The sequence below is a fragment of the Cebus imitator genome, unplaced genomic scaffold, assembly GCF_001604975.1.
Source record: "Cebus imitator isolate Cc_AM_T3 unplaced genomic scaffold, Cebus_imitator-1.0 Scaffold154, whole genome shotgun sequence".
Classification (NCBI taxonomy): Eukaryota; Metazoa; Chordata; class Mammalia; order Primates; family Cebidae; genus Cebus; species Cebus imitator.
The window spans coordinates 1,363,630-1,375,269 of NW_016107469.1; the positions used below are offsets into that span (position 1 = coordinate 1,363,630).

The following is an 11,640-nucleotide window of genomic DNA, read 5'->3' on the forward strand; positions in this document are numbered from 1 at the left end:
AAAAAAAAAAAAAAAAAGGCAACTTACCATAAATAGAAAATCTGAACAGTACTATATATATTAAAGAAATTTAATTTGTAATTAAGATCTTCAAAGAAAGATGCATCAGGTTCAAATGGCTTTAACGGCAAATTATTCCATATATTTAATGAAGAAGAAACATCAATTCACATGAACTATTCCACAGAACAGAAAAAGAAAAACATTTCCCAATTCCTTTCATGACAATAGCAATATTCTTGATACCAAAAATCTAACAAGGACATTACAAGAAAGGTCAATTATAAACCAGTATTTCTCATAACTATGAATGTAAAAATCCTGAAGAAATATTAGCAAACTGAATCCATAAAATATTTAAAAGAACACATGACATCCAATATTGGGTTTGTTCCAGGAATGTAAAGCAGGTTTAATATTTGAAAATCAGTCGGTGTGATTAATGACATCAAGAGAATAACACAGAGAAAGCATATGATGAAACTAAAGTCCCAATCATGATTGTGGGTGGGGGGAAAGGCAACCCTTAGAAAACAAACTGTGGAAAGGGACTCATTCATATGACAATTTCTATAAAAACTTTACAGAAAAATCATCCTTAGTGTGAACATATTGAAATCCTTTTTCTTGAGATAGAGAAAGATACAAGGATGGTTATTATCTTTGCTCCTGTTCAACAGTATGCATCCTAGCTAGTACAATAAGACAAGAAAAGCAAGTTAGTGGTAGAAAGGGGCCAGGTGCTGTGGTTCATGCCTGTAATCCCAGCACTTGGACAGGCCGAGGTGGGCGGATCACCTGAGGTTGGGAGTTCAAGACCAGCCTGACCAACATGGAGAAACCCCATCTCTACTAAAAATACAAAAAATGAGTCAGGTGTGGTGACGGGTGCCTGTAATCCCAGCGACGCGGAAGCTGAGGAAGGAGAATCATTTGAACCAGGGAGGTGGAGGTTGGGGTGAGCTGAGATCACACCACTGCACTCCAGCCTCGGCAACAAGAGTGAAACTCTGTCTCAAAAAATGGTAGGAAGAAAGAAATAAAACTATATGACTTTGTATGATTGTATATGTAGAAAATTCAAAAGAATCTAGAGATAAACTATTAGATAATCATGTTCACTAGATACAAGGTCCATATAGAAATATTAATTGCACCTGGATATTAAACCATTGGGTAAAAGTTTGAAGAATAGTTACATAGTTCCAAAGTATCTTCCACAAGAGACCTACTAATTACAAAGTATAAAATGATAACTTTATAGTGGAGAAACTTGGCAGACATACCTTAACTAGATGACTGAAGTTAACATTGCCAGTAATACGACAAATCAGTATGATGAGACGCTTGATCGGAAGCACTGAGAAAAAAATCCCATCACTTTGGTGATGTTACTGCCAAAATGCATAACCTGAATCTAATATTGAGAGAACCTCAGACAAACTCAAATTGAGGTACATTCTACAAAATAGCTAAATTCCTCAAGATGCTGCAGTCATAAAAGATAAAGATTAAGGAACTAGCATTCCAGATTAAAGAGACTAAAGAAACATTAAAAACTGAATACAACAAATAATTGGGGCTGGGCATGGTGGCTTACACCTGTAATCCCAGTACTTTGGGAGGCCGAGGCGGGCGGTTCACCTGACGTCAGGAGTTCAAGACTAGCCTAGCCAACATGGTGAAACCCCATCTCTACTAGAAATACAAAAAATTAGCTGGGTGTGGTGGCACGCACCGGTAGTTCCAGCTACTCAGGAGGCGGAAGCAGGAGCATCACTTGAACTTGGGAGGTGAAGACTGCAGTAAGCCAAGATCAGGTTCACCCTCTGCCTACTGGGTTCCAGTAATTCTCCTGCCTCAGCCTGAGCACTCCAACCTGGGTGACAAGAATGAAACTCCATCTCAAAAAACAACAACAACAACAAATGATTGGGATTTATTTTTTCTTTGCTACAGTGGTCATTTTTGGGACAATAGGCAAAATTTGAATAAGGTCTGTAAATTAGCCAGACCTTATTCAAAATTCAAATAGTAGTAAAGATTTAATGTTAATTTCCTGATTCTGTGATGTGTGGTTTATGTAGGAGAAATTCTTTTTAGGAAGTATCCACTGACATATTTAGAGATAAGGTTGACTGTGTGCAACTCACTCTTAAACAGTTGAGGAAAAATATGTATATTTAAAGAGAGAGTGAAAAATATGAATAAAACAAATTAGTAAAATGTTAACGTGGGGAATCTAGGTGAAGAAAACTTAAAATATTCATAGTGGTATCCAAAAATATCAGCAAATTATGAATACATTAATATAGGGTGGTCAAGATGTAAGGTGTTCAAGATCTCTACACAGAAAGCTCTAAAACATGACTGGGAAAAATTAATGAAGGCCTGAATAAATGGAGGAATATTCCATGTTCATGGATGAGGGACTCAATTTTTTTTTTTTTTTTTTGAGATGGAGTCTCGCTCTGTTGCTCAGGCTGGAGTGCAGTGGTAGGATCTCAGTTCACTGCAGCCTCCGCCTCCTGGGTTCCAGTGATTCTCCTGCCTCAGCCTCCTAGGTAGCTGGGAACACAGACACATGCCACTGCGCCCAGCTAATTTTTGTATTTTTAGTAGAGACATGTTAGCCAGGATGGTCTTGAACTCCTGATCTCAGGTGATCTGCCCACCTCAGCCTCCCAAAGTGCTAAGATTACAGGTGTGAGCCACTGCATCTGGCCAGACTGTCTTTTAAAGTAATCAGTTGTCTCCAAATTGATCTGTACATTCAATGCAATTCCAATTAAAATTCCAGTACAATGTGTGTAGGTATCTATGAATTGATATGGTGACTTTAAACTTTTAAGTGAAATGCAAAAGTCCAAGAATAGCTAAGATTCCTTGAGGCAAAAAAATGTTGGAGGACTTACACTACTAGATTTTTTTTTTTTTTTTTTTTGAGGTGGGGTCTCACTCTGTCACCCAGGCTGGGGTGCAATGGCACAATCTTGGCTCACTGCAACCCCCACCTCCCAGGTTCAAGTGATTCTCATCCCTCAGCCTCCTGAGTAGCTGGGATTACAGGTGCCCACCACTATGCCCCGCTAATTTTTTGTACTTTTAGTAGAGACAGGATTTCGCCATGTTGGCCAGGCTGGTCTTGAACTCCTGACCTCAGGTGATCCACCTGCCTTGGTGTCCCAACGTGCCGGGATTACAGCCATGAGCCACTGTGCCTGACCTACACTACTAGATAGTAAGACTTATTACAAAGTTATAGTAATTAAGACAACTTAGAATTAGTACAACGTAAAACAAATAGATCAGTGGAACAGAATATGGTCCAGCAGCAGATTCAAACATACGTAGTCACTTTATTTATAAGGAAGGTGATACTGTAGTACAGTAAGGAAGGGATAGTCTTTTCAATAAACACATAGTTGGCTATCGATATGGAAAAAAAAAAATCTGGACCCTTCCCTTCCCAGCATATGCAAAAAAAAACAAAAACAAAACAAAACAAAACAAAAAAACACTCCAAGGGAATTATAGATCTTGATGTAAACGTCAAACAGTGGTGCTTGTCTAAGACATGACAGAAGATCCTCATGATCTGGAGGCAGGCAAAAATTTCCTCAATAGAGCATAAGTACTAACTATAAAGAAAAAGATAGATACATTTGAATACATTAAAGACTTTTGTTCATCAGATTCACCATTAAGAGTGAAAAAGCAAGCTACAGATCAGAAGAAGATACTATAATACATATAACCAACTAAACCCTTACATCCAGATTATATAGAAAACTTGTAAAAATCTGTAAGAAACAGATCACTCATAGGAAAGTGATCAGAAAGACTTTTATCAAGTACTTCAAAAATATTAAAATGGCCATTAAGTATAAAGATACTCATCTCATTTGTCATCAAGGAAATACAAAGTAAAATCACCATGAAATACTACTATACATCCACCCAAATGTCTAAAACAATGTGGAACTCATATATTTCTGTGGGAATGTAAACTAACACAGTATTTTGGAAAACTTTTAAGTATTTACAAATGCTAAATAAACACATAGTTGCACTTATACCTTAGGACCGGGGTCCCCACTCCCCAGGCTGTGGACTGGTAGATTAGGAACTGGACTGGGCTGCATGGCATGGGGTGAGCAAGCAAGCATTACTGCCTGAGCTCCACCTCCTGTCAGATTCTTATAGCAGCCTGAACCCTGTTGTGAACTGCACATGCAAGGGATCTAGGTTGCGCTCCTTATGGGAATCTAATGCCCAATGATCAAGGTGGAACAATTTCATCCAGAAACCATGCCCCACTCCCACCCCCGCAATCTGTTTGTGAAGAAATTATCTTTCATGAAACCAGTCCCTGGTGCGGAAAAGGTTAGGGACCGCTACCTTAGGGCCCACCAATTGCAATCCTAGGTATATGTCTAACAGAAATGCATATATATGGATAACAAAAGATGTGTAAAAGAATGTTCATCCCAGCAGTATTCACAATAGCTGAAAATGGAAGCACAATGTCCATCAACTGAATGAATAAATACAGTGTTATATATATAGTTACAATCCACAGTATTGTAAATGAATTAACTACAGCAGGCAAAAAAACTTGGTTCCATCTCAAAAGCATAGTGACTAAAGGAATTTGGACATGAGTATATATGATATGATTCTATTCTTATAAAATTCAGAAAAAGGTAAAACTCATCTATGCTATCAGAAATTAGGATAGTGGTTACCTTTGGGAAGGGTAAAGGTTACCTCTGGGTTACTTTTGTGAAGGGGGTAGGGATTGGAGGGACAAGGGGGTGCTGTTAATACTCTTTATCCTGCTCTGTATGACAGTTACACAGCTGTGTTCATATAGTGATGATTCATACAGCTTTATCCTCATAGCACATTTTTCTGTATATGTGTTCGTGGTAAGCAGTCTCTGAGATGGCCTCCAACGATCCCATCCTCTTGCTATTTATGTCTTTGTATAATCCTCTCGCCTTGAACATGGGTTAGATTTGTTGACTCAATTCAAATGAATATAATACAGCAGAAGACATGGAATATCACTTACAAGACTGGGTTATGAAAAGATTATGGTGGCTGGGCACAGTGGCTTATATCTATAATCCCAGCACTTTGGGAAGCCAAGGTGTAAGTATTTCTTGAGCCTGGGAGTTTGAGACCAGCTGGGCAATATAGTGAGACCCCACCTCTACAGAAAATCCAAAAATTAGCCAGTCATGCTGGCACACACCTGTAGTCCTAGTTACTTGGGAGTCTGAGGTAAGAGGATCACTTGAGTCCAGGAGGTCAAGGCTGCAGTGAGCCATGATCACACACTACTGCACTCCAGCCTGGGTGATAGAGCAAGACGCTGTCTCTAAAACAAGAAAAGAATAAATAAAAAGACTGTGGCTTCGATCCTTGGTGCCTGTCTCACTGACTCTTGGCTGACTCGCCCTGGGTTAAGCCAGTCATTGTGTCATGAGACAGTCTTAACGAGACGGCCACATGTTGAAGAACTTAGGACCACCAGTAGCCATGTGAGCAAATTTGGCAGCGGATCTCTCCTCTACCCATAATCGAACCTTCAGCTGAAACTGTAGCCCCTGCTAAGAGCTTGACTACAATTCATGAGAGACCTTGAGCCAGAGGCACCTAGCTAAGCAACATCTAGGTTCTGGATTCACAGGAACTAAGAAATGGTAAATATTCATAGTTTTTGTTTTTGTTTTTTTTTCGAGACGGAGTTTCACTCATGTTACCCAGGCTGGAGTGCAATGGCACGATCTCGGCTCACCGCAACCTCCACCTCCTGGGTTCAGGCAATTCTCCTGCCTCAGCCTCCTGAGTAGCTGGGATTACAGGCACGCACCACCATGCCCAGCTAATTTTTTGTATTTTTAGTAGAGACGGGGTTTCACCATGTTGACCAGGATGGTCTCGATCTCTTGACCTCGTGATCCACCCGCCTCGGCCTCCCAAAGTGCTGGGATTACAGGCTTGAGCCACTGCGCCCGGCCCATAGTTTTAAGTTAACAAGTTTTGGGGTAATTTGTTATACAGCAGTAGTTTTACAATAATCTTTATGTTAATATATGTTTATAGTATTAATAGATTATATAATCTTTATATATAGTATATTGAGCTTTATCAATAGTTATCTTTCAAAATGTGTAAATCCATATTCAGTTGGTGAAACCGTAAAGTATTTTTATAGTGGCTTTTGATGCAAAGCACGAACAAAGCCATATGCCAATAGTGGATTTTCAGCAAGCTCCAAATGTGAATCATTATTCTATTTTTGTTTTTCAGCTTTGTTACTTTGAGTTTGTCTCTGATGATTGATCGTATTTTTTTTGGCCAAGTAAGTAAAAGTATATTAAGCTAATAGCTATTTTTATTTTTAATCCATTAATACTTTGGAACAGAGGCAAACAATTTTTTTAATGATATGGGAAACATTACAAAGGACTTCTAGGAATATCTGAATAAGCCTTTGGTTCAATTGGTTGTGTTTTCTACATGAAAGAATTAATATTTCTAGTTGAGATTCAGGAGAGTACATTTTAAGGCAGGGAATTATTAAGTGAGCACTTAATGTTACCTGTTGCTGTTTCTGTCATTATTGTCAGCTTTGTGCTGTAATTCAAATTGTAACATTTTCAAACCTTTATCTTAGTAGGTAATATCTGACATTGTAAGGTATTACACAGTCAGAAAAAATTGTCTAGCATCCTCCTTACCTCTAACTGGATATAAAACTTGCGTGGGGCTAGAGGCCATTATTCTAAGTGAAGTAACTCAGGAATGGAAAACCAAATATTATATGTTCTTACAAGTGGGAGCCAAGCCGTGAGGATGCAAAGACATAGAATCATATAATGGACTCTGGGAACTTGGGGTGGGGAAGGGTGAGAAATAAGAGACTACATATTGGGTACAGTGTACATTGCTTGGGTGATGGGTGCACCAAAATCCCAGAAATCACCTCTAAAGAACTTATTCATGTAACCAGAAGCCATCTGTACCCCAAAAATTATTGAAATAAAAAAACAAACTTAGATTGCCAAAATACATATGAAAGTTCATTCATAATTTTTGAGATTCACTTTGAGATTCACATTCAAGGTGAATCTCAAAAATCTAGTTTTACAAATTAACAAAAAACATATTAATACTTAAAGAAGAAAAAATAACAGTTAAGGATTTCATACAGTCAATCAAAATTATTGATGTAAACTACTGTCTGGTTTTTAGACTTCAATTCTGATTTAATGTCAAGATTATGTCAGTCCCCTTAATGCCAAAGATTACTGCTTGGCACTAACACATTTCTATTTCTTTTTCCTTCAACTATGCCAGTGGACTCTGGTTCAATTTAATTTTTTGAAATTTAACGTGCTGCAGAACTTGGGAACATTTTATGGTTCTCATCCATGGCACTGGTACTTCAGTCAAGGATTTCCAGTTATCTTGGGTACTCACCTACCCTTCTTTATTCATGGCTGCTTTCTAGCACCGAAGAGATACCGGATACTGTTGATGACTGTGCTGTGGACACTGCTTGTTTATAGGTAAGATTTTATTTGTTCAAAAGGCTAAAATTTTTATGATACCAGGAAATCAAATTAACTAAATTCTTCAAAAAGTAAACTGTTTACTTTTTTGGAGGTACCATTAACTTTTGTTAGTGAGGATTATCTTAGAAGATACAAGTAGTAGTAATTATGGAGGCATTCAGAGTGAATAGATATGTAGTTTGCTTAACTACATATCTAAAGGATTATACTCAATGTTTAAGAACTTGGAATAATTTTATTTGCTAAAAAAAACAAAAAAACAGACCAGGCACAGTTGCTCATTCCTGTAATCTCAATACTTTGGGAGGCCAAGATGGGAGAATTGCTTGAAGCCAGGAGTTCATGACGAGCCTGAGCAACATAGCAAGACCCTCTCTCTGAAAACAATTTAAAGTTACGAGGGCATGTTGTCATGTGCCTATAGTCCTAGCTTTTGAGAAACTGAGGCAGAAGGACTGCCTGAGCCCAGGAGATTGCAGTGAGCTATGATTGTGCTACTGCACTCCAGCCTGGGTGACAAAACAAGACCCTGTCTCAATCAATCAATCAATCAATCAATCAATACCACCAAAATTTTAAATTGAAAGACCACAGAAATACATTCTAAAATAAAAATGTATGTATCTATATTCCAATTTTGACTAATTTTATGTACTTGGATTGGAAATAGAAATCCCATTTTTAGAATGTAACTGTACTTTGTAATTTCAAATTGACATCATATTTTATCATTAGTTTTACCATATCCTAATCACCTTATAACTAAAAAATGAGACTAATTCCTGAAGGAAGAAAGGAAGAAATTCAGTCTGAATACTGAGAAAATAAATAGATCCAGTCCGGGTGCAGTGGCTCACGCCTATAATCCCAGCACTTTGGGAGGCCAAGGTGGGCAGATCAAAAGGTCAAGAGATCGAGACCATCATGGCCCATATGGAGAAACCCCATCTCTACTAAAAATGCAAAAATTAGCTGGGCGTGGTGGTGTGCACCTGTAGTCCCAGCTACTCAGGAGGCTGAGGCAAGAGAATAGCTTGAGCCCAGAAGGCGGAGGTTGCAGTGAGCCGAAATTTTTTTGCTCTGTCGCCACTGCACTCCAGCCTGGTGACAGAGCAAGACTCTGTCTCAAAAAATAAATAAATAGATCATGTTAATTATATTTTACATTAAATACATTAATTTCTCAATCTATCATATAATTAATAGTTTCTTATCTCTTTTTATTATAGCATGTTGAGCCACAAAGAATTCAGGTTTATTTATCCAGTTTTACCATTTTGTATGGTGTTCTGTGGTAAGTGCTTTTGTCTTATATAGAAAATTATATAGAAATAGTTCAAAGACAACACATCCTCATTAAACTCTATTTATATTTTCAACTAGCTTACTAAAGAATTACTTCTTAATTACAAATTAATTGTATTATTGCAATATTCCCTTTTTGTAGTCCAAATATATTTTTTCCTGTATCCTCTAAAGTGAGATAAAAACATAAAGATCCTAGCCCATTGCAGTGGTGTGCACTTATAGTCCCAGCTACTCAGAAGCCTGAGACAGGAGGATCACCTGAGCCCAGGAGTTTTGAGACCACCATGGGCAAGTCCTTCTCTCAAAAAACAAACAAAAAACCCACATAAATATCCAAAACCCAAAGCAGTTTTTGGTGGTGGTGTTTCTATTTGGTGGTGGTGTTTCTAACTAAAAAGTAAAGGAACATATCTGTTTTAGATGAACTATTTTAAGTTTATGGTTAAAGTGTAAGGGTCTTCATTTTCACAAAGGAAAATGTATTTATTGCTGTTGAAACTAGTTTTTAATGCTTTTACACACAAAACATTTACCCTTTTAAAACTCACTGTCAGGTATATACAATTTTTTAAGTAATTAACTCCTGATTTTATTTCAGGACTTTTGTCCATTTTTCCACAGTCTTAACATGTACTTTTTTGTCACTTACAAAAATATGACTCAGTTCAGGAAAACCTGGATTTTTACATTGGTTGGTTTGGAAAAATTATGAATTGAAACTTTATTAACTTCAAGTTTAATTCGGAATAAATGACTGTTGGCTTCCTTCAAATACTAAGACCTTAAAAAAAAATCACTGCGTTGAGAGAGAAGAAATAACTAGCCAAGTGGAACTGGAGTCTGGAAAAAACCTAGGGAGTTACTGTTCTCAAACTTATTTTTACTTAAAAAAAAAAAAAAAACATTGAGTTAGACATCGTTTGACCAACTATAAATCAACTCCTACAGATCTGAGATGTATATCTCTTCAATTTAAGAAGACAAACATACAAACATAAAATCAAATATAACAATCTGTATATTTGACACATCTGAAGTTCTGAAACCAAAGCCTCAGTCTGTCATTACTTTATAGTCTAACCACATACAAATGCGGGCACATACAAAAATATAGACATCTAACAGTTATTTGGCAAGCCGTAAGAATAGCTTGCCCCATTTGCCAGAGGAAATCTGTTCTTAAGTCACTGTTCAGAAGTTAAAGTGGTTTCTGTTTTGTTGGGTTTTTTTGTTTTTTGTTTTACAGCCACTTGAGTGTGTATTATAATTAAATCAAACATTGCCAGAGTACAGAGACAAATGTTTGTGTGTGCCTGGAGGGGACAGGGAGGTTGGTTAATTGAGTAACTTGGTTTGATTTGTTTTCGTAAACCAGATTTTTCTAGCCTTCTTCTTCTGTGTTCTGTTTCTTTACCAAGTATTTACACATAGATTTGAGTTGTCTGAATCCTCATTACAAGTCTAAAAGATTGAATCTTTAAGTAGCAAGATCCCTGTTACCAGGGCCTATTCCCAGTTTATTGAGATACAATGCTGATGAGGTGTGAAGAGATCCCCTTCTAATAGGTGAGAATCACTCCTTCTCCCATCCTCTACCTACTTAGAGAGATCCCTAAAAGACAGCAGCCTAGAAAACCCCTTCATTTCCTCACGTTGGATTTTTTTCCTTCACACCCTACCTAAGGTTCTAGAGTAGGTCAAAAAAGTCTGATTCCTAGGAGATTTGTACTTCCACTAAGAGTCAGAGCTCTTTAATGCCAAGAGGTTCCAACAGTAGGATCAATTCTGTCTACATGTCTCACCAAGACAGAAATCTTTGGACATGTAGAACAATTCTTTTTGGAGCTCTTGATGTTTTAGTGACCCAGTTTCAATCTTTCCTAACTACTTGAAATCTTGATTTATACCACAAATTTTAGCCTTATCCTGCTTTTGTGTGACTTGTTTTAACCTCAAAACTGTAGTGGCTTAAAACTCCATTTATTATTATTTACAGGTCTACATTTTAACTGGACAGTTCTCATCTCCACTGAGAACAAATGTGATCAGCTGCAGATTGGGTAGATAGCTCTATTGATCTAGGCTGGGCTCTTACCTCTAGGGTTCAACTAGCTATAGGCCAAGTCTTCTCAGCTCTTCTTCCTTTCCTCTTCCTCCAACAGGCTAGCTAGGGCTTGTTCACTTGGTGTAGGCCAGGTTTCAGGAGAGGGAGCAAATATGCCAAGCCCTTTGAGATAAAGGCTTGGCATTTATATGCTGTCACTTCCACCACATTCTTTTCATCAAAGCAAGTCACTGGGCCATGCCAGATTCAAGAGGTAGGGAAATAAATGCCAGCCTCATAGTAGGAAGGGACAAAAGAAGAAAAATAATTGCATTTGTATTTTCAATCTACAGTAACTTCTATTGCCTAATTTGAATTTCCCTTAGTCCTATAAAATAGGACTCAACTCTAGAAAACATATTTTGTGACTGGCTCTGATCTTTAGTGAATTAACAATGTCTCAGTTTCCTTACCTGTAAAAGAAATGTGATATTTTAGCAACACTAATTCAATTCTTAGATTGAATCTCTCATTTGTACTAATAGAGTTCAGCACCCACTACTGATTCTGAGTTGAGTGTCTGCTTAGTCTGTTTTTACCACAGTGGCCAATATAGATTTTTCTCTTACTGGGCCACTTTGTTTTTCCATATTCTAATCTTGTTATTCTTTTTTTTTTTTTTTTTTTTTTTTTTTTTTT

The 11,640-nt window shown here is 37.4% G+C and overlaps 2 protein-coding genes across 4 annotated transcripts in view; one reads left to right on the forward strand and one right to left on the reverse strand.

Annotated features, from left to right (window-relative positions):
* PIGB (phosphatidylinositol glycan anchor biosynthesis class B) overlaps window positions 1-11,640 on the forward strand; it is a 41,098-nt gene that overhangs the window by 19,789 nt on the left and 9,669 nt on the right. The window contains exons 7-9 of the mRNA XM_017543359.2: window positions 6,322-6,373; window positions 7,372-7,583; window positions 8,819-8,883. Of these exons, the coding sequence (XP_017398848.1) occupies window positions 6,322-6,373; window positions 7,372-7,583; window positions 8,819-8,883 (329 nt within the window). The remainder of the gene's footprint in view (window positions 1-6,321; window positions 6,374-7,371; window positions 7,584-8,818; window positions 8,884-11,640) is intronic.
* Window positions 1-11,640, reverse strand: part of CCPG1 (cell cycle progression 1) — an 85,132-nt gene that overhangs the window by 18,267 nt on the left and 55,225 nt on the right. The window contains exon 12 of one of the 3 annotated variants that reach the window (XM_017543355.2): window positions 3,340-3,641. The exons of the other annotated variants lie outside the window; for them this stretch is intronic. The gene's annotated coding sequence lies outside the window, so the exon portion shown is untranslated. Of the gene's footprint in view, window positions 1-3,339; window positions 3,642-11,640 lie in introns of those variants that run through there. 3 annotated transcript variants of the gene reach the window in all.